The sequence below is a fragment of the Anguilla rostrata genome, chromosome 18 (genome assembly GCF_018555375.3).
Source record: "Anguilla rostrata isolate EN2019 chromosome 18, ASM1855537v3, whole genome shotgun sequence".
Lineage (NCBI taxonomy): Eukaryota > Metazoa > Chordata > Actinopteri > Anguilliformes > Anguillidae > Anguilla > Anguilla rostrata.
In genome coordinates, this window is record NC_057950.1 from 20356707 (window position 1) to 20379902 (window position 23196).

General features: G+C 44.9%; 2 protein-coding genes across 10 annotated transcripts in view; one reads left to right on the top strand and one right to left on the bottom strand.

The window, feature by feature from the left end:
* Positions 1–941: 941 nt before the first annotated feature.
* Positions 942–10302, bottom strand: sparcl2 (SPARC-like 2). Of its 3 annotated transcripts, none has more exons than XM_064317755.1 (9): positions 9876–10302; positions 8839–8952; positions 7024–7096; positions 4108–4222; positions 2875–3017; positions 2282–2436; positions 1880–1992; positions 1423–1517; positions 942–1225 (listed from the first exon to the last, which is right to left on the bottom strand). In XM_064317755.1, exons 2-9 carry the CDS (start codon positions 8899–8901, stop codon positions 1176–1178), a joined length of 807 nt encoding a protein of 268 aa, XP_064173825.1. In that variant the 5' UTR covers positions 8902–8952; positions 9876–10302; the 3' UTR covers positions 942–1175. The 3 variants fall into 3 exon arrangements, with proteins under 3 accessions (XP_064173825.1, XP_064173824.1, XP_064173826.1); XM_064317754.1 differs by having other exon boundaries at positions 942–1228; positions 9876–10299; XM_064317756.1 differs by having other exon boundaries at positions 942–1228; positions 2875–2993; positions 9876–10297.
* A 2785-nt stretch (positions 10303–13087) lies between these two features.
* Positions 13088–23196, top strand: part of ccser2a (coiled-coil serine-rich protein 2a) — a 58704-nt gene continuing 48595 nt past the window's right edge. For 4 of the 7 annotated variants that reach the window (XM_064316748.1, XM_064316751.1, XM_064316749.1 and 1 more), the window contains exon 1: positions 13089–13905. The gene's annotated coding sequence lies outside the window, so the exon portion shown is untranslated. Of the gene's footprint in view, positions 13906–20667; positions 20795–23196 lie in introns of those variants that run through there. The other 3 variants (XM_064316752.1, XM_064316754.1, XM_064316750.1) reach the window with 2 other exon arrangements.

The window sequence follows — 23196 nt, forward strand, 5'->3', positions numbered from 1 at the left end:
TCTCTGATGCTCTGTAGTTTGTGCATGTCTCAGAGTCACGCTGCATATTTAGACACTCTTTATCACTCGGCTCCTGGCAAGGCCAATGCCAGGGCTAATGAGACGCCTTTCAGACCCATCGCCAGCCTCCCCAGGCCTCGTCTGCTGCTGAGGCGGGGTATGGAGCCAGCTTATATATATTATAGTGTTTGTGTTTTGTGCACCAATTGTAGGTGAAGTGATCCTTCAGCACCCACACACTGCTATTGAAGATTTTTCTGTGTTATTACAATTACACATCACTCTGAAGAGCAGTGTGGAGGCGTTTCTTCCTGTACCATCTGCTTTATCACTGATACTTTGTAATCAGTTTGGATGTGTGCACTGTACACGCTTACTTTTGTCCTGAATGAACCGATCTCTCCACATTGCTGCTCTACACCTGGACTTAGCGCTCACGCCTGGCTTCCCTCTCCTTCAATGTTTTATGAGTTACTCTGCATGGCCCCCCCACCCTCACTCGCACCCATTTAGAGTGCATTACCATGTGCTCCCTCTGTCACAGCATGCTGTCGCTCCTTTTCTCCTCCTTCTCCCTCCTTCCATTTACTGACCCGCCCACTCCCCTCACTCCCACAGCACTCTCTCCGTCCCCTTTGGCAGTGCTGCGTGCGGGGCTCTCGCTGTGCTCATGCAGCGATGGAATAGAGGTTGCAGGCTCAAATCCTTAGTGGGAGACCGCTGTTGTAATTTGCTGATTCGGTGAAACAGCAAGTTGCATAAATATGTAAAACTACAGTGAGGTAAGCTTCCTAGAATAAGAGCGTCTGGTGTGTAAATTAATCATGTATCTGCAGCGGGTCCCATTTACCCATCCATCCGACACACTTTTGAGTGTGTATTCTCACTAGTGTGCTCCTGATGTCGGGGGACACCATGAAGAACAAACACCGACAGTCAGCCACAGGAAGAAGGCCAGGTAGACATTTATTAGAAAAATAATGGCAGCGATACACTGCCGTGAAAGCAGCTATACACAAAAGCAGAAAACTGCTGTCGACAAGTAATAACATGTAGTACTGTACATATCCACCAGGAGGCGCCAAGCTTGCAGCGTTCGCTTGCGAGATCGCCGACGGCTTCAGCTTGTCAAAGATGGCGGAGAAGAATGACAGGCGGCTGCTCTTCACCGGTGGTTAAAGTCGAGGATTCGAGACAGGACATAGCTCATGGGACCCCATCTTCACTGCTGAGAAAGAAGAGGCAGATTTATCTGCGAGCGCTCATTAAAACACGGGCGGACATACATCTGAAAAAGGGTAATGATGTATGTCTAATACTTCACAGAAGATTAAAATGGCCAATCAAATTTGATGGCGGTTGCGGTCGCTGATGTGTGAATGGCGTACTGAGGGGCGTGCAGCCTGACTGGGGGACACTCACACATGAAATCCTGGAACCATCTTTCTGACCGGTCCACGAGGCAGGCAGACCATTCCTGCAGGGTGACCTTCCTGTTCCTGTCTGTGTCACAGGACCTGAACGCACACACACACACACACGCATATATATACACACACGCAGGCACACACAAATGCACAATAATGCACCCAATGTTCTCATTACATCCTTACGGAATCATTCTTTTCTACCCTCTTGCCATGTATTCAGTTGTGTCACTGTGTTCTCCTTCCATTTGAATTAGGGATTCCGTTTGGCTGAACGCTGGGAGCAGCGAGAGGACAGGCGATAAATAAGGGCGTCCTTAAGCAGGACGTGACATCGTGACATTCAGGCTCGTGCAGACACGAAGCTCGCCGCTGTAGGCTTGTAACTGTGGAGACGGCACTTTACGACTGTGGCGGGGGGGCAGTTTGGGGGGTGCAGGGGGGGTTCTCACTGGAGGAACTGCCGGGCGCATTGCTCCAGGGGCATCCGCTTGTAGCGCAGTTTCCTCAGGTCCCGGCGGCTCAGCTTCCCGTCCCGGTTCCGATCCAGCTGGGCGAACCACCGCTGGGGGGGCGTGAGGGGGCGGGGAAGGGGGGGAGGGGGGTGGAGAGAGGAGAGGAGAGGAGAAAGGCAGAGGTGAGGAGAGGGTGTAACCGAGCGGTCTGATTGGAGGTTGGGGGGTGGGGGGGGGGGGGGCTGGTAGTAACGTGGCCTGGCAGGACGATCAGGGAGTTACAGCAGCACACTACGGGTGCTATTTCTGTCGCCATGGTGAGAATTACTGCCTCCTGCACCAGAGACATCCGCAGGCGCTCAGAGATGCAGTCGACACGCCCCCCCTCCCCCCCCATACCTCGGCCAGAGCTGTGCGTTGGCCGTGGCTCAGGCAGCTCTGGGGTGGGGGGGCGGACTGGTAGGACTCCCCCATACGACTCAGCAGCAGAAACCAGTCCAGCAGTCTGTAGGGGAACTGTCCCAGCTCCACGTCTGTGCACAACGCCCTGGGCACTGAGAGACGCAGGACAGCACAGCCGCAAGCACAGCCGCAAGCACAGCCAGCAACCAAAAATGAAAAACATTTGCTGATTTTTATCTATAGCAGAAACAACACTTTTTACATTTTCTGATTTACTCTGTGGCTCCTTTCAGCCCTGACCATCAGGATGCCATTTTAAAAGACCTTATACCCCCTCAGTAGTTACTGTTTCACATGCAACAGGAATCTTAAATAATAGATTAAAATTAACTGATTTGAATTGAATTGAATTGAATTGAATTGAATTGAATTGAATTGAACTGAACTGAACTGAATTGACTTGAACTCAACTCCACTCAACTCAACTCAACTCAACTCAACTCAACTCAACTGAGATTAACTGAAATGAGTTCAGTCACAGACTGAAGTTCATGTGTAGGGTGATAGTGTGCAGGGAGGCGAGTCCATACCAGCGCAGGGACCCATGTGGGCTAGCCCAATCCGACGCCTCTTCCGACAGGAATCTTTGTGCAGTAGGCACTCACTTGCATAGGTCTTGCCTAGTACACTGCACACTGGCGCCCCCTTGCTGCACACAGATGAACAAACATGCCTGCGCATGATTATAAACATCGCTGCACGCACATGAACTGTTTTCATTTATTTTCTTTTTTGTGTGTCAAAAACTGAGATATTTGTTTATGGTTTATGCAGTGCACAATGTGCTAATTTCTCTTTATGGACACACAATGAATGTGTCTCGATACTCCAAAGCACTGAAATGTTAAATTATGACATTATTAATAAATGTAAGACTTTTATAGTTTTCTGCAATATAAAAATGTCATCGTATATCACTGTTTAATATTTTGCTGTTATAATACTTTTCTAATTATGCACTGTGTGAGAGATTATAAATCTCTCTGTGTATTTTGGAATTTTCAATGGTCTATTTATATTTATCCTTTGTTAAAATATGCAAAGCCTTATTTATTCTGTTTCACTGAATTAATTTTTTAACAGAAAAATGATGGATATTCCTCTCTGTTTATATGCTGTGTGTTTTCATACATGCATGATCTCTCCTGAAGTTCTGCTGGTAAAACACGATTGTGTTGGCTAAAGTTTCTGTACGGACACTTATTTTATTTTGGGTTAAATGTGTTCCACTGTGGATGACAGCCTCGATGCCGTCATCAGTTTAGTGCTCAGACTATCTGATAAAAGCGTGATGATCCTCTTGAAATATTGATATATAATTTGATATTCGGTTGTTCCAGTTACTCTGGCACCAAGAGGAACATTTCATTTTTATGATGGATTGCTTGTTCTTCCTGTCTTTGTGTCATTTCTTATCCTGTGTCTTTGAGGACAGAAGTAGACAGCACGCAGACTTACCAGACACACTCTTTGGAAGAACAAGGTGTGTGTTTGTGAGTACCAGAGCGAGTTCACAATTGCTTTGAATTTGAAAGATGATTCATCTTCACAACCAAGATATGCAAACCCTAAAGAAGACATTTGCTCAATTTCCAAAACCTGAAACCTCATATCTATGAAACAAGATACGTTTACTACACTTGGCACTTTGACGACACGCAGTCTCGGCCATATGAAAGAGCTATTATGCTCCTGTGAAGTTGGATGTGGGAACGGGACTGTGTTCGTTCAGCAGAAATGGATGGAGGCATGTGGAGGCTCACCGAGGACACTTCTGGGGACACACACACTTGGGGACGAGGATGCCGCTGCTGTCCCTTACCACCTGACACCAGGAGCCAATAGGACTGTGACACTTCAGCAAATCACACAGGCTTCCTGAGAGAGAGGAGGGGGGGGGAGGGGGGAGGTGGGAGATGGAGAGCGTGTCTTGGCTGAAATCCCCACAAAAACATTTTAAGTGTTTAAACATTTAAAATTCGGAAAACAGACAGGAATACTGCAAGCACCACATTTGCTTGGAACAGAAAAAAAATTTGTTAACTTCCATTCAACAGTAGAATTCCTACGACACAAACAAACATGCGGATATGGTTTGAACTATTTAATCAGCCATCCTCCAATCAGCATTTACAGTGGTGTCCTCTCAGAGAATTAGATTTTGTTGGACATACTGGCAATGTACAGTGAACCTTGTAGGCAGGTCCTTCGCTGTCAGAAACTCCCAGTGCTGAATGCAGAGTAGAATTAGGCCAGTTACAGTCATCAATTAGCATCCAAAAGAGAGCCAACAAATTCTGGATTGACCTAAAAAAAAATTGCCACCTGATTTGATCACCCGTATAGTAGTAAAATCCCAAGACATGAGCCCAAAAAGGAGGATGATCACCAATATGGTCCAGGAAAACAAACCAGCTTACAGCTCCAATTCAAGGCAGAGAAGCCAATAAACTACTTCAAACAGCGAGGAAAACAACATGACATCATCTACTGGGAGACATGCCGAGCAGGACAAAATAAACAGGAGTGTAGGGGACTCACATTAAAACTATGGCTTCTGCTCTAAAAATACAATTATACAGCATATTAAAGGTGACTTTAAGTTGCTCTGGATAAGAGCATTTGCTAAATGACTAAATGCAAGCTCCATGTCACATCTGTTAAAGGAAAGAATGACTTGAAAGACAAACTGACATAGACCAGACAGACATACGGACAGAGTTGCACTTCCCCACAAAGTGTGAGAGACACATGCCAAGTGTGAAGCAGCACAAACCACACAGATTCACCCACTATTCCCAGATTTACCCACTATTCCTGCTCTTTAGGACACCGATAATTTCCCCATAATCCTCAGGCAGGCACAGGGGTGTGTGGAGCTGGCAGTCTAAATGGTTTTTCCCATATAAAACTTTGAGGAACAATGGGTGACTGATCAAAAAAGAAAAGTCATAAAACAGAACTTTAACTCTCGCATTATGTTTGTACCATGTTTTATGTTGTTCGTGTTCCCATTTTAAATTGGGTGGTCCATTTTAACTGTTTATAAAGCAATCATAAAGCATAAGTGATCACATAATGTACCGCCGCACCTTCTAGCCCACATCATTAACCTAAAATTGTCCACTCCTTTTTGAGTGAAATAAACACAATTTATGTATATTTTGACTTTAGTAAGGAAAAACATGTCGAGTGATTATTACAGAATGGTATGTGTCAAAGTCAGGATACTTGTTTTGAAACCACTTAAATTTTTTTGCAATGGTACCAATTAATGACATCTGTTGTGTTTCTAGTCAAAACTGACCAATGCTAATTTATTGAGAGACATTCTCTCAGTATGAGACTACTGGGACTATTTCGTCCTCTAACGTCCAACAGGTGTGAAAAATACTTTATGCCTGATGCACACTACAGAACTTTTCAAATCATAACCAATATTGAAAATGTGGGAGACCCGGCAGAAAGATTTCACAGATCTTTTTTAGAACACACACACAGAAGATTTGATCAAGTCGGAGTATCACACACTCAACATTAATGCTCATTATCAAGAGTCGTGACTCTCGCAACACAAGATCTCTCAGAAACGTGCATGATGCAATGTAACTCTAGAGCAAAACAAACATTCTGCTTCATCAGTCAGCTCGATTCTTATTGGCTATTGCAGGTTGCTGTTTAAGGCTCCATTGCTGTTCCCCTCACACTACAGAATTTTGAGTCGTAAATATCAAATGCGTTTGATATTTATGATTCCAAATTGGGGTTACCCCGTGCTTATCAGGAGGGTTAAGATCTGTCTGTAAACACTTCACTCCACATCACACAATTCCAAGTGCCCTGATGGGGCCTCAAGAATATTAGAATTTTCTGGCATAGTGGGGCCCAATATGAGATCGTTTAAGACCACACTACAGGATCATTTTGGCAGATAATCGGTTTGGATCAGCGTTAAATAAGGAACATCCTAATGATTGTTCAGAAGACTGAATCAGGCCTAAAACTGGCCCGATTATTCTGTAGTGCGCCCAAGGCATTAGAATCCTTGTAATGTTGGAGTCCCAAACAAAACTTTTGCACGTTCAAGTACATTTGTAATTGGTATGGTCTTACAGATGCAGACCATACTTTATTGCCGTTTTTTCTATGTTCTTGTCTCTCCTGTGAAATGGCTGAGTGTATCTCATGCCCAAGTTGAGTCACATTTATTTAGTAAATTTTGTAACATGAACAAAATTCCCATTTTGTGTGTGTGTGCAAGTGTGTGTGCATGTGTGTGTAGGTGTGTGTATTTGGGTGTGTTCATAATATTTCATCAGAAACACTACAGATATGCAAAATACAGATTAGGTGCAAATCGGTTAAATTTGACTGGATCACAACAGAAAGGTTACAGATTATTCATATAAATATTCAATTCTTCCATGTAATTATCCTCATTGTGAAGAATTAGTAATAAAGAAATTGGCTCGAACCTACCTGGCATACCTGTACACCCCCCCCCCCCCACGCCCCCCACCCACTTTCTCCCATCCACTTTCAATATTGAAGTGCCACTCAAAAAGCCATTATTGCTTCATGTAAGATGCAGTGAAACACATGAATATGTGATGCATTAATATCAGTCAGTGTGCACGCAGGAATGTCAATGTCACACAGTGAGTGATGTCAGCTCGCACCTGGACTGACCCGACCCAGGTATGGACGCAACTTCTCTTCGGCCAATCGCTGCTTACGCTGGGCTCTGCCTCCCTAAAATACACAGAGTCAACTTGAGCTCATGCACACACACAAATGTGCACAAGCGCACACACACACAAATACATACACGCTAGCACAAACGCAGATGTACGTGCAGAAACAGACACACACATGCTCACGCACAAACACATACACAGATATACAGTACATGCAGATACACACATGTACACACATACATATGCATACAGTATACACATATACACGTGCATATACACAGATGCGCACATACATGTGCATAAACAAACATATGCTTCCGTACACAGAAACCATGCACATTTGTTCCTCTTGAACTCCGTTGGAGTCCCTCGGTATATTGTGATGTTTATTTCTCCACACACCAGTTTCTAACATGCTGATATTTGTGCTTGGCCTAATTTCTGTTCCCCGTACATGGTCTATCCTGCTGTGCTCTTCTTCCACTGGAATGGCTGAACTCTAAAGACTGTCTGCTTTGTAGTCGGTGCCAGGCCCACATCTGTCCTGGACCCGTTTTACACTGATGAAAAACAGACCTTCTCTGACCTGCTTTGAGGGGAGCTGTTAGCTAAACTTCATATAGACCTTATTGCCACCATCTCCTTTCAGTAACCTTAGGGGTATATACAGCTTGCGTAAAAAACACTTAAATCATGTCAAATATGAGATTTATGCACAAGCGCATAGAGACAGAGAGAATCCTATAGGTGATTTGTGCCATCCAAGCCTGTTTTAGCTATTATTGCTGACTGCAGTTTGTTGTCTGTCCCTGAGTGTTTACACCTGTTTGCAGGCTGCTCACAGAGCCTATTAAAAATCATTGCAGGTTTTATACAGCAGTGCTGCCATTTTGATCACACCCTGCAGGGGTTGGGACCGCTATGCTGAGCTGTTTCCACCTGTAGTAAGTTTGAGTGGGGATGTGCTTAACATATGGGCAGGGTTCTGTTTAAAAGATGGGTGTGGATGTGCTTAAAATAAGGGCGGGGTTCTGTTTAAAAGATGGGTGTGGTTGTGCTTAAAATAAGAGTGGGGTTCTGTTTAAAAGATGGGTGGGGTTGTGCTTAAAATAAGGGTGGGGTTCTGTTTAAAAGGTGGGTGTGGTTGTGCTTAAAATAAGGGTGGGGTTCTGTTTAAAAGGTGGGTGTGGTTGTGCTTAAAATAAGGGTGGGGTTCTGTTTAAAAGGTGGGTGTGGTTGTGCTTAAAATAAGGGTGGGGTTCTATTTAAAAGGTGGGTGGGGTTGTGCTTAAAATAAGGGTGGGGATCTGTTTAAAAGGTGGGTGTGGTTGTGCTTAAAATAAGGGTGGGTTCTGTTTAAAAAATGGGTGGGGTTGTGCTTAAAATAAGGGTGGGGTTCTGTTTAAAAGATGGGTGGGGTTGTGCTTAAAATAAGGGTGGGGTTCTGTTTAAAAGATGGGTGGGGTTGTGCTTAAAATAAGGGTGGGGTTCTGTTTAAAAGATGGGTGGGGTTGTGCTTAAAATAAGGGTGGAGTTCTGTTTAAAAGATGGGTGTGGTTGTGCTTAAAATAAGGGTGGGGTTCTGTTTTAAAGGTGGGTGTGGTTGTGCTTAAAATAAGGGTGGGGTTCTGTTTAAAAGGTGGGTGTGGTTGTGCTTAAAATAAGGGTGGGGTTCTGTTTAAAAGGTGGGTGTGGTTGTGCTTAAAATAAGGGTGGGGTTCTGTTTAAAAGGTGGGTGTGGTTGTGCCTAAAACATGGGTGGGATTTCTTTAAAAATATGGGCGGTTGTGTTCTCACCATGCCCGCCTCGGGGCGCAGTGCCAATGTGACGAGGATCACCAGGCGCAGAATACAGGGCATCTCTCAGCACAATGCCAGGCTCCCAACAAACCCTGCAGAGGGTATACAGGTCTGTGTACAAAGCATCAGGGAATACGTCATTACTCTACTTCAACATAATCATCATCATCACCATCATCATCATCACCATCATTATCTTCATTGTCATCATGATCATTATCATCATCATCACCATCATCGTCATCATCAATCTCATTTTCATTAGAATCATTATCATCATCGTCATCATTTCCGTCATAATCATCTTCTTCTTCATCAGCATCATCATCATCATCATCACCATAATTTCTATCATAATCATAATCATCATCATTACAATTATCATTGTGGTATTCATCATCAGCACCATCACCACCACCACCAACATCATCATCATCATTATCTTCATCATCACCCCCACCACCATCATCATCATCATCATCACCATCATAACCACCACCACCACCATCATCATCATCATCATCACAAACACCACTGTCATCATCATCATCTACATCATCACCACCACCACCATCGTCATCATCATCACCACCACCACCATCATCATTATCATTGCCATCCAAACTAAGCATTCCAATTACATCAACTTTTGGAAACCCCTAATTTTATTCATTTTTTTATTTGCAAACACAGGTAAAGAAATTAAGCAGATTTATGCAATCAATTAAAAGCAGAGATTTAAATGAATCTAAAGAGAAAAAATTTCGTTTGCCAGTAACAATTATAGGAATTGATTCAAAACAGGTAAAACAAAATAATTTCACGTACAGAACACCTTTCTTCTACTTTGATGCATTTATTAAATCAGTAATAATACAGATTATATTAATGTCCTTGAGAGACTCCATAGCACAATGATCTGATTATTGAACAAAAATAGCTCTATTCAGTATGAAAGAAAGGAGGGTATTGCACTAGATTGGATTGGACTGGCCAGCTTTGGAAAAGTAAACAATCTTACAGGGGACACTTACCCGGACGTCTCCTTATTTTGCTGCCTGTTTCTTTATTTTTCTGTTTCTTCTCTCCTTCTTATTCCAAACACATATTTTCCTCCGTTTGTTTCCACTCCTCTTATCGTTCCTTTTGCGTGATTTTAAATTTTTTCAAATGATTTTTTCCGTTGCATTCTTTTCATGTCTTCACGTTTCCTCTCTCAGTCTGTTCATTCCAAGTTAGACCCCGGCTGATTTACTTCTCCCCCCATCCTCTTAAAACGCAGAGCCAGAAAAGCTCACACATTGACACAAAGACGGTGCAGCTAAAAAAGCGCACATACTACAAGAGGAAACACGCACTGATGATGAAATAAAGACCTGTGCTCTGCGGTGTGTTTTTCTTCAACAGGAAGGAGGGAACTAGAGCTGTTATGTCGAGCTCATGTGCTCTTCTTGGCCAGTAAGCCTGAGCCTGTGGAACAGGGCCAGCCACAACAAGAAGCAGATCTGCTACTACACAAGAAAGAAAGGGAAGGAGAAGACTCTGAGAGTCCTCACCTGACCTTACTGCTCTCCTGTCCAGAGATGTGATAGGACTCATCTGAGCTTTCGGCTCTCCTGTCCGTAGGTGTGAAAGAGCTCACCTGAGCTTTCAGCTCTCCTGTCCAGATGTGTGATAGGACTCACCTGAGCTTTCAGCTCTCCTGTCCGTAGGTATGAAAGAGCTCACCTGAGCTTTCAGCTCTCCTGTCCGTAGGTGTGAGAGAGCTCACCTGAGCTTTCAGCTCTCCTGTCTGTAGGTGTGAGAGAGCTCACCTGAGCTTTCAGCTCTCCTGTCCGTAGGTATGAAAGAGCTCACCTGAGCTTTCAGCTCTCCAGTCCAGATGTGTGATAGGACTCACCTGAGCTTTCAGCTCTCCTGTCTGTAGGTGTGAGAGAGCTCACCTGAGCTTTCAGCTCTCCTGTCCGTAGGTATGAAAGAGCTCACCTGAGCTTTCAGCTCTCCTGTCCAGAGTGTGATAGGACTCACCTGAGCTTTCAGCTCTCCTGTCTGTAGGTGTGAGAGAGCTCACCTGAGCTTTCAGCTCTCCTGTCTGTAGGTGTGAGAGAGCTCACCTGAGCTTTCAGCTCTCCTGTCTGTAGGTGTGAGAGAGCTCACCTGAGCTTTCAGCTCTCCTGTCCGTAGGTATGAAAGAGCTCACCTGAGCTTTCAGCTCTCCAGTCCAGATGTGTGATAGGACTCACCTGAGCTTTCAGCTCTCCTGTCTGTAGGTGTGAGAGAGCTCACCTGAGCTTTCAGCTCTCCTGTCCGTAGGTATGAAAGAGCTCACCTGAGCTTTCAGCTCTCCTGTCCAGATGTGTGATAGGACTCACCTGAGCTTTCAGCTCTCCTGTCTGTAGGTGTGAGAGAGCTCACCTGAGCTTTCAGCTCTCCTGTCTGTAGGTGTGAGAGAGCTCACCTGAGCTTTCAGCTCTCCTGTCCGTAGGTATGAAAGAGCTCACCTGAGCTTTCAGCTCTCCAGTCCAGATGTGTGATAGGACTCACCTGAGCTTTCAGCTCTCCTGTCTGTAGGTGTGAGAGAGCTCACCTGAGCTTTCAGCTCTCCTGTCTGTAGGTGTGAGAGAGCTCACCTGAGCTTTCAGCTCTCCTGTCCATAGGTGTGAGAGAGCTCACCTGTCCAGAAGTGTGATAGGACTCACCTGAGCTTTCGGCTTTCCTGTCCAGAGGCGTGAGAGGGGTCGCCTATCAGATTGCTGCACAACCTGGGTGCAATAGTGGGATGTAGCAGTGATAGAAAAGTCAGGTTCTAAAAATCACTGCAGTGGTAGTGCTAATGATGATGCAATGATGATGATGAAAATATTTGTAGTACTGTGAATTAAGACTTTGATAGATCTATATATTTCTGAATGTAGTAGCGATGAATGAGGAAAGATGAATTACCCTCACAGTAATATTTATTTTGCTTCTCTGGAAAGGGACCATGCAGACAAAAATAATGAATGCATTAAAAAAACAATAACACACGCAAACCTAGTATAGATATCTATGACTTGTTGGGGCTGGAAATAATTAAACACTGCCACCTTGTGGTCTTGAAAATGTTAACACTTACAGTTATATCTTACGTGAGAAAAACAGGATATGAAAGTTGGATCCAATAAACTTTTTTCATCTTGCTTCTATAAGTACACTTACATATTGGATCCTTAAATAACCCTTCACTCTTAAAAACAAACTCCTCTTTCATTTGAATAAGATTATCTTTCTTATACTTAGTCTGTTTTTCCCTAAGCAGAAAGCGCTCAAGTTTCCCAAATGATTAAAATTGCATGGCCTGCTGTCAGAGCATTTCCCAGACCAGAGCAGATTAGCGCACAGGAGACTGGGGACTCTCTCTCTCTCTCTCTCTCTCTCTCTCTCTCTCTCTCTCTCTCTCTCTGTGTGTGTGTGTGTGCATGCGCTTATGCGTCTGTGGTGAGAGAGTGAATACGATTAATATTCTTGTATACCTTGACATTAATAGCTCTAAGGGTCCTTTGACAAGAGTAATCTATTGATTTAAATGAATAAGATAAATAGGCAATTGTGGTCTAAAATGCATTGCCATGAATGGATTAGGTATTCATATATCTTGAGTATGAAAAACTAAGCTTTAAAATTATGACGCATCTTAAAATAAGAAAGAGCCACGCCTATGTTTTGTTTAATGTCAAACTGAAGACCAAAATAATATTATCATCTAAAACTATGTATTCTGATAAGCATACCCATCAACCTCAAAGTCCCAGTAAATTAATATTGTGGATTAAAACAACAGCAACAACAATGATATTAATTTGTAATAGACCTATACAAATTCCTTCTAAGAAAAAAAAAAACCCTCTGTGAATACAGAAATGGATATTGATCTGTGTGCATGAACTCAGAGAAGCGAGGAAAAAGAAGTATCAGGTGTAGTAGCTCGATAAAACAGCACATTTACTTATTGCTTTTCGAATGCATTCTATTTTATTTAAGAGATTGAGGGATATATCCAGATGCGTATCTATAATTGCTAAATATCTTTACTTATTTTATATTAACCAACTAAATGGATAAAAGTCTTTACTACCACCGATTTAAATTTCCCATTTATATACCTGGAATTCAAGAAATTAAGGATTTATTCCTTAATATATTTAAATTGCGTGCGCGTAAGTGTGAGCCGAGTGAACGCGCCCGTTCCAACGGGGCGGAAGCATGTTGCAGTGACGTCAGCGTCAGCTGTGGTTGTGTGTGAATGACTGGGAGTGGATGGGTTGGGACACACCGGTGCAAGGTGGAGGAAGATTGTAAAACAGTTATTTACTTAGAAGGTTGTGATTATTGTGAAGTTTATGATAGGCAAAATGGGGAGACAGGGGTGACATTTTAGCGATGAGCGCCAAAAAAAATGTGGAGAAAACTAGCTAGCTGTACCGTAATGGAAAAATGAAGAGGCTGAAATGCAGGTGATGCTGACTGCTCCGCCCTGTGGTGAGGTTAGCTAGCTTTCGCAGCTAACGCTATTACTGATAGAGAGAAAGAGGACGGTGGAACTAGGCACAGCTTACTTTATCGCCGTGTGACCTAATTACTGGACTTGTATACGTTTATTCTGTCTAAGGAACAATGCAGCAAATTGGATGTGTTCCGTTGCTTTCATAATTATTATCTTGTCCATTAAGATCGCATGGAAGTGCCCGTGTAGCTACAGCGAGTACAGTATGTGCTGGATTGTTTAGCGAGTTAACAGTAACGGTAGCGAGTAAGTACGCTGTTCGAGGCTGTTTTTCCGCTTTATGTAGATAGCCGAAAACGGTCGGATTGTGGACAACAAACTCTGGCCTCCCAGGATGAGCTGCCTTTTGCAAACGGCTCGTTAGCTGGGTAGCGATCTTGCAGAACTGAAGCGCATATAACAACCGTACTTCTCTGTGGCTGGTCAGCTAACCGCTAGCCTCTGTCCAAGGAACTACTGCAACTCTTCTCCTTGGCTTCTGTGATGTGATGAGCACGATTGTCTGCAAATACTTTATTGAGGTAAGCCGCTGTATGTCTTATATTTAATAGATATTTTAGATACCCATATGTTATATCGTATCGTTTCTATCAGTAACAAAAAGCAAGCGAGTAAAATGACTTTTCGCTGTGTAACTCTGTGATTCTGTAAAATAACTCTCTGTGCAGGCCTTTCTGCCAGTGTTGCTGTATCATGCATCACACTGTGATCTATGGATTTCGCTAGTTTCGCTAGTCATGATATGTAAGATATAAAAACCACTGTCAGTACTAAAAGGCACATTCAGCGAAGTTGCCTGCTGGCAACTTTAACTATCGATATTCATCATCAGCTTCTGTTTAATGTTCGGCATGCCATTATTTCAGTTATGGTATGACTGGACTTAAATGAAGAGCTAACAAACAACACTTTTGATGACATAGGCCTATTTTATACCAGTGCATCCTTCACTGCTCCCTGTGCATGAGAGAGCTGCGTTACTGTACAGTAAGTGCTGAGTTGTTGAACACAGGTCTGGTTCTTCTTTTTCTTTTGTATTAACCCACTGATGCGTTTCAGTCACAGTCCGGTTTCAAAAGGGGCACATTGATGGTGGATATTGTTTATTGTGCGGTGTTTAGTGTGGTAAAAACGCTTGGTAACTGCCCTTTTTGCCCTGATGTTTCTTTGCGCTTGGAAAGGCAAGGCCTACGGCTCTTGATGTAAAACCGAAAGCCTGTGGGGACGTGATTCAGAGTTAGCAAATAATTGGTGCCAAGACCAATGTTTATTCTCTGTGATTTAAGCCTACAGACACTGTAATAACAATAAGATCTTAAAGCTATGTAACCATAATGTTTTCTTCTGAATTAATTAATTTAGACGACTTTTAACATAATGCAGATTTCCTGTCCCATAAGAAAGTGGTGCGGTTTGCATAAATGGGACCCTGGTCAGACCCGTTAGAGAGGTCGGTAAATTCGGGAATCTTCACCCATTGTGTTGTATAATTTTGTCAGCATAGGTTGTCCAATCTGGCCTTATTCGAGTTCAGTCTATTCAGAACTTTTTGAGTTTACTAATTCAGGTGAAGTAATACAAGTGGTGCGTTTTCTATACATTCAGTCTGTGTGCTCTCACAACGCACTGTGTGTGTGTTTTATTTTTTTGTGTATTTTTACATAACAAGGTGGGGTCTTTTGCTGGCTTCGAATGAAGAGATATGATTACCTTGCTGGGCTCAAGATCAAGGCTTCCAGCTAGGGAGGCTGATCTCACTCTTACTTGTAAATGCTCATTTTCTGGCGTATGTGAACTCTACCTGCTATGAGTTGTTCATTCTTGTTGGTGGACATGGCTTTGGCAGAGGCTTTAGAGGGGTAGTCTTTAGAAGCTGCTGACTCACTCTCGTTAGATGGTTCCAGGTGATGGGTGTTTACTTGTCCCTCTGCAGCTTGTAGGCCTTTGAGTGAAGCACACTTGTCTGCATAGTATGTACGTGAGTATTATAAAATATTTTACAAGTGTGCAAAGCCAGTAGCACACAGTTCATTGTGTGCCAGAAACGCCCTGGTAACAGTAACCTGGCCAAAGTGCACTGCACCTGTAGGTCTGTATTGCAGGAAGTCGCTGGCATGGCTGTCTGACACCCGCGGGTTTACACTGATACAGTGTCTGCTGTGGACCTATGTCTGCAGGGCTGGGTGTGTGAGAGATGCGTGGAGCAAACCTTCCCTGCTGACATGACAATCACTAATTTATAGCTTTAAGCTCAAAGAAGCTGAGAGCTACTGCTGCAGTGTGGTCCCAGCTGTGTAGGTCTGTAGGGAGTGTCAGCTCTCTCTCTCTCTCTCTCTCTCTCTCTCATTCACTCATTCACTCTCATTCTCACTTTCACTCTCTCTCTCTCTCTTTCTCACACATACATACACACACACACACACACACACACACACAGCAGTTACAGTGGCAGACGGAAGCCCGTGTGTGTAATTATGCAGCTGTGCACAGTCAGGAGCTGCCAGTTTCAGGACAGTTTGACACTAGCTGTGGTGGATGTCCAGTTTTAGATCACTGTGATTACTGGAGAACCCGGGAGACTCTTATACCACAACTGTCAAACTGCCTACCTGCTTCGCCCACACCGCACAGTCACTGTAGCGGCTGAGGAGGCTCTATTTGTGTATTTTATTTAATGCTGAATAGCTGTCTAATGCGAGGATGTGCTGACTAGGCTGCTGTGCCCCAGTTTACCGCAGTTTATTAGTTTTAACTCTTCCTGAGAAAGAGATGGTATGATGGTAACTTGGGCAGATTGTGGTGTAGTGTTAACAGGTGCAGTTTGGCGGCAGTAATAGTACCAGGGGCAATTTATGGGGCAGTGATCTTAACAGGGGTAGTTTGTGGGGCAGTTTGTGGGGCTGTGATAGTAACAGGAGCAGTTTGTGGGGCAGTAATATTAACAGGGGCAGTTTATGGGGCAGCAATGTTTACAGGGGCAGTTTGTGAGGTAGTAATAGTAACAGGGGAAGTTTGTGGGGCAGTAATAGTCACTGGGGCAGTCTTAAGGGCAGAATTGCTGGTAGTCAGTAGTGTGAATGGTAATCTGTGAGGAAGTGCTGGTATCCAGATAGCCGTATGAGGGACCGGCAGATCCAGCTTCCCCGGTTTGGCTGTAAATCAGTGGAGAAACGCGATTAGCCGTCTCACCGTGTCTGGTAATGAGATTGATGATTAGCTGCAGCTTTAACTGTCACTTATACCACTGATCCTGTTGCAGTGGAATGTGACGAGGGGCAGGCCCACTGCGTACACGCACACACACACACGCACACACTGTACCAGTGGGCAGGACTTGTTTGTGTGTGCAACAGTTTCTGTCTGCAGTTGTCTGTATTACTGTAAGAATCGACAGGGGCTGCTGCGTATAGGTGATGTCATTCAGAGGTGGAATGATGGTGGTATTGACCAATCAGCGTTGAAAGGCGTGGCTCACCTACTGTCTGAGGCCTCTGGCAGAGAGATGGAAATCATATTTAAATTTTCATCATCTGCATTACAGGGACACCCAGCCTCAGGATTCCCAGGCTAGGCATTCTGCTGCTCACTGGGAGTACCTTGTGAAGCGTCCACTGGGAGTGTACTGTGCCTGGGAGTGCACTGTGACTGGGAGTGCACTGTGCCTGGGAGTACACTGTGACTGAGAGTGCACTGTGCCTGTGAGTGCACTGTGTCTCGGCATGCACTGTGACTGAGAGTGTACTGTGTCTGGGAGTGTACTGTGACTGAGAGTGTACTGTGTCTGGGAGTGTACTGGGACTGAGAGTGTACTGTGTCTTGGCATTCACTGTGACTGGGGGTGCACTGTCACTGGGAGTGCACAGTAACCAGGAGTTCAGCTTTCCTCAGGTTACCCCTGCATTAGCTCCTCCCAGTGCCCACGGTATTCCAGTTAGAACCACACCTCCCTTTCAGTCAGCTCTGGTGATGACAGTTTGTGGGCAGAAAAATAAAAAAGAGGGAATACTGTTTAAAAAACCGTGCTGTGTGGAAATGCTGGTGTGGTACTCCCTTTCCTGTTTCTGTGGAAGTTGCACTGGTAGAAACATACTTAGATGTGTTCAAAGGCAGCCATTTCAAACTGGCGGGCCTGACTTTTGGCTTCATTTGTCAGTTGATCTGCCCCATGAGCACAGAGCATTCCTGCTGAAGTGGATTCAGTCTGCCGGCTTCATCCACTCGCTGATAAGGATGGAATCCGCCCTGTTAGAAAGGCTGGGGTCTGTCCCGACCTCACCTCGATGTCTGAAAGGGATCTGTCTCGACCTCACCTCGATGTCTGAAAGGGATCTGTCTCGACCTCACCTCGATGTCTGAAAGGGATCTCTGATAAAAATCTGCCAAGACCAGCTACTAAGATGCCATTCTGTCTGTATCAGTGTCCTGTTTCCCTCAGGTCTTTGTGAATTATTATGCTGAAAATAATACACTTACTTTGTTTGGTCATATGGACATGAGGCATGAGTTCATTGATGGTGTGGGAAAGCCGATCACACACAGCTGCTAAAATAGCTCTGTTGACTTCATGGATCTGTGCTGGAGTTTGTTATAGGGCCCGGGCAGCAGGCCGGACAGTGAGTTCCCTTGTATGTTCGTATCTCATCGGTTCTCTCTGGCTTTGCACACTGCAGGCTAATAGTGCCCGAATCTCTCTTCTTTCTTGTCTCAGTTTTGTATCTTGGTCTAAAAAGATAGGATCTTTGCATGTAGACTTTAGCCAGCCTGATTAAAGCGCAAGACGAGAACTGAACAAAACTCAACATGTGTTTATTGACCTGCATTATTAACACGCTGGAAACAACTTAGGACACTGGGTTACAAATAAAAGGCTAGAGGGGTTGTCAAACAGCCAATCAAACACATTCAAGGTTAAAGCAGTATGCAGTGTGCACTGTGTCACACAAAAGCAGAACACTTGAAAAGTACGCAAAAGGGTAGCTCGAAGACAATCTGTGGTACCCATGTGTTAGTTAAGTGGCTGGCTACATAAACCGCTATTTTGCTCTTTCCGTAAAACTGAATGCATGAGAGGAAATCAGTTAGTTATGCATTAGATGGTATCTAAGGCTCGGATTAGTATCATAATTTGTTTATTGATATTGTGTCAGTCTTTATTGAAAGTTAATGTTCACTCATGGTTACAGTATAAGCCATTGTGGAATATCCATTTAAGTCAATTCAGAAACTAATCTACATGTTTTCCAGCCAGTTTTTCAAGTCATGACAAAATTTAGGCCATGCAATCTGGATTCATGTAGTTATTTCTTTCTAATGAACTGGTATTTTATGTAGGCTATATCAGAAAATCCTTTTGTGAGAAAATTTGACTCTGATTCAATTAACATGTACAGTCATGATGTATGTCATGGTAACTGTGTGTACAGTTATGCATTGTGGTAGCTGTGTACAGTTATGTATTGTGCTAGCTGTGTGTACAGTTATGTGTTGTGCTAGCTGTATGTACAGTTGTGTTACGGTAGCTGTGTGTACAGTTATGTGTTGTGCTAGCTGTGTACAGTTATGTGTTGTGCTAGCTGTGTGTACAGTTATGTGTTGTGCTAGCTGTATGTACAGTTGTGTTACGGTAGCTGTGTGTACAGTTATGTGTTGTGCTAGCTGTATGTACAGTTATGTGTTGTGCTAGCTGTGTGTACAGTTATGTGTTGTGCTAGCTGTGTACAGTTATGTGTTGTGCTAGCTGTGTGTACAGTTATGTGTTGTGCTAGCTGTGTGTACAGTTATGTGTTGTGCTAGCTGTGTGTACAGTTATGTGTTGTGCTAGCTGTGTACAGTTATGTGTTGTGCTAGCTGTGTGTACAGTTATGTGTTGTGCTAGCTGTGTACAGTTATGTGTTGTGCTAGCTGTGTGTACAGTTGTGTTATGGTAGCTGTGTGTACAGTTATGTGTTGTGCTAGCTGTATGTACAGTTGTGTTACGGTAGCTGTGTGTACAGTTATGTGTTGTGCTAGCTGTATGTACAGTTATGTGTTGTGGTAGCTGTGTGTACAGTTGTTGTGATATGCGATCGCTGAGTGTACAGTGGGCGGGGCTGTCTGTAATGGTATACGTGTTCAGAGGATCCATATGCCTTGTTCCAGGCGACTCAGAGACCCACACCACCCCGTATTGATCTGTAGCTCCATCAGCGAGGGGGAGCAGGCCATCAATAACAGCTCCGCCTTCTGTCTCCCTGTCGTTCTTCCACACACACACCAGCACAGTCCCTCCCTGCAGTCTGAGGTCAGGCAGAGTTCACTGACTTCGGCAGCAATCGATGAGAAACGATGCCTTTAAAAACGCTTTCAGAAGCTTAAAACAAGTTAAACAGAAAATTATTGAAGTCTGCAGTCATGAATCAAAAGTACTGAAAAGAGAATGCAACTTTGGGAAAAGTGGGAGTGACTGGGAATCATTCTGGGTCTCTTTATGAATGCATATTGACACTGAAGTCGTTTAATTGTTGGTAGAAATGGACTTGCATTTTTATAACATCCACCTGATGCTATAAATTTGCCCTGTAATGTTGGCCTCAGGTCTGGGGCTTCTCTGTTCCTCTGTAACGTCTGCCTCAGGTCTGGTGATTTTATACCCCTCCATGACAGGGGGGCCTCTCTGCCTCCAGACCCCCCCCCCCCCACAGCTAGAACTTGCCCAGAAAGAGACCAGAGAGGCCCCATGAAATATTTAAAGCCCTTTGAGCGTTGTTAGGCAGACCGGAGCAGAAGACACAGGGGTGGGTGTCTTAAACACCTCAGCCCGCTGCGTTAGAGGTGGCAGCTTTGCAGGTGGAAGGACGCTAGGATAATGCTAACGCTAAGCTGCGTTGGGGATTTTTATGTTTAGGCAGCAGGACATTCCCAGTCTACAACAGGGCCGCTGGTGTTGCGAGAGGAAGCTGAAAACCCCGGTGCCTTCCACCCGTTTGTTTCTCCCTTCCTGTTCTTATGAAATTAGCGCTGTCTAACGAGCCACGCGGGTCTGCTATAACACCACAGGAGACGGTTACAGGCAGCGAGGCTCTGTCCCTCTCTCCCTCCTCTGGGAGACGGCCTCTCCATTGGGGGTCTCAGAGCTGGAGAGAGCAGGAGGAGTAGGACGCTAGTCCCGTTAGCATCATCGAGCACCAGGACGCTAACCACACTGTGCAGGGGGAGGCTGCTAATCCCGTTAGCACCAGCGAGCCCCGGACGCCTCCATGCGAACGGGAAATCCTGAAAGGGAAGCTGAGGGTAGTCATGACGACGCTGTGTTACTGAACAGAAGTGGGAATGACCCGCCTCTGGTACGTAGGCCTTGTGCATAACTTCTGCAGCAGTTTAGGACCTTCTGGATGGATGTGGAGCTGGTGATTGGCAGCTGTGGGCGTGGCGGTGAGTGGCCTGTGGGGGGAGGGGTTCTGGGGGCGACAGGGCTCTCCTGAGTCCTGCTAGTCCGAGTCAGGCTGCTCTGGAAGCCTGCAGGTTTGGGATTGCAGGTTGAACCGCCATAGTGAATTGCGAACTTTGTTAGTTCCTCTGTGTGTGTGTGTGTGTGTGTGTGTGTGTGTGTGTATTCCTCCTGACTGTATCAGGCCAGCTATAGCCTGTTGGGAAATGTTGCATTATCTTGAATATATCTTATTATTTACTGCAATTGTTCAATTTCCATATGGGTTAAGCTGGAACATTTTGTGTGGAACCCTGTGGTGTACAGAGCAAGTGAAGTGAAAGGGAATTATGCATAATCATCTTCTGTCAGAAGGACAATGGCATGCTCTTATGAATGCGCAATAGACTCTGCTACCTTCTGCCGAACAGTGCCAGATTATATCAAATGTATTCCTCAAATATGAGCTTTATAACATCAGAAATAAAAACTGGGGCATTGTGCTGCATGAATATAGCTATTCATATTAATCGCTTGCTGGTGTGCTAATAATACATTATTTATATAGCACTTTTTATACAGTGATTTCTGATGTAGGGCACACCAATAAAATTGTGTATGAATTCATGAATAGATTGTATAGCCATGTTTGCCCTGAATCAAATATAAATTATTTAGGTTTTTCTGTGGAAAGATCACCTGGCTATGCTCCTGTGAGCTACAAGCTTCAGAAATGTGTTTTTCCTATAAGCTTACTGGAGCAGGTCCTCTTACCTGTGGTTGATTTTGTTTGTTTTATTACTTTGTCATCTCTGTGCTGTACCGAAGGGTAGCAGCTACTGCAGTTTTCCAGTTTGATGAATTATGACCAATTGATTTTCAGGAAAAACATGGTGTAGGAAAGAGAGTGGTTCAAACACAAGAGGGCTATTATTTGGAAAAGGGGTCAGTGCTGCTGGGTCATTTCTTAGCTGGGCGGGGTTCTTGGCCTGGGAAGCAGTTTGGGAGGTGCTGCATCATGTGACAGTCAGCGATAGGCTGGCATGAAAAACTTTGTGTGTGAGTGTATGCGTGCATATATATGTCTGTGTATGTGTGTCTGTCTGTGCGCATGTGTGTGTCTGTGTCTGTCTGTGCGAATGTGTGTGTCTGTCTGTGTGTGCTGTGTGCGTGTCTGTGTGAGTGTGCGTGCCAACCGGGGTGGGGAATGGGAGGATGACCCCTTGCTCCAGGAAAAGGCAGATGTGGAAGTTCCTGGAAAACAGCGGAACATGTTTGGCAGACTGGGGAGAGGGGCGAAAGGGGGGAGAGGAGAGGCCGGCGGACCCGCACATCTGGCTGCAGTCTGCCGTAGCGGCGCTCTCGCGGATGCTTCTGGAAGCCCGCTGTCGGGAGTCACAGGGCGCTCCTATGATCAGTGCTCTCTCCCCTGCATGCCGGAACATTCTCAGAGTCTGGGCTGGCCGCTGTCAGAGAGGCGGGTCCCGTACCCTTGTCTGACAGCATAACATAGCCCATGGGGGGGGGGGGGGGGTGCACTGACTGGTGGCTTCCAGTAAACATTATTAACTTACACCCGGCTTTTCTTCTCAAAATGTCTGTCTTGTCTGGGGGTAATGGATGGCTACTGCTGGAGAACAGAGACTAAGAGGCAGGAGGCCCTGATGTTGGCCGTCTGATGTCTAATGAGAGATTTACTGGATATCTGTCTCTGCATCTGTGTAGCAAGGCATTATGGGAAGGAATGAGAGGTACAGCAGTGGAGTTGCATGCTGTTTTTTAGGGGAAGCTAAAAGCTTACGATTGGCCGTTAGTGCAGAATCATTTAGCTAATGCTATTAGTTTCCTAACACAGACTGTTATTGAACTCATTTCTGTGGATTACGCCATTTCTTAGTGCAGGAGGTCAGTTATGGCCAGGATGATATTTAAGTAATTGAATTTCCTTGAAGTGGGTGTGGAGTGGCCTTTTTGAAGCAGATATTTTAGTTTTCTTGCTTTGGCTGATTGTTGGTAAATGTTGCTGTTGGAGTCTGTGTTGAGGCAGTTTTCTGCGCGGTGGCGGTCGGTGGGATTAAAGCGGGTGACCTGATTACGCGCGGCGGAGGAGGGTCAGCGGGCTCCGGGGGGGAGGGGGGCGGGGGGCGGTCACGCCTCCGGTTGGCTCCCGGCTGCGGGACGCCCTGGCGGAATGTGGGTCAGCGTGGCGCACAGATGGCGGGCCCCAGCTGTGCTGTCCAGGGCCCGCGCTGCGGGTGAGAAACACGGAGCGGCTCCTCACCAGTCACTGGTCTCCCACCCGTGCCTTATAAACAGAAATCAGAGAGGCCCTCAGTGCACTTACTGAAGAGAGAGGGAATGTACAGTTAATTCTGATATAGAGTACATTTTACACCGCTGGAGTGTA

Bases quoted from the DNA above. Each gene is read 5' to 3' on its own strand.
- sparcl2 (XM_064317754.1), bottom strand. From the start codon at position 8,901: ATGCCCTGTATTCTGCGCCTGGTGATCCTCGTCACATTGGCACTGCGC. The intron at 4,223-7,023 runs GTGCGAGCTGAC...CCTCTCTCTCAG, and splicing joins CCTGGGTCGGGTCAGTCCAG to GAAGCCTGTGTGATTTGCTG. The intron at 2,437-2,874 runs GTATGGACTCGC...TGCGTCTCTCAG, and splicing joins CCACATGGGTCCCTGCGCTG to TGCCCAGGGCGTTGTGCACA.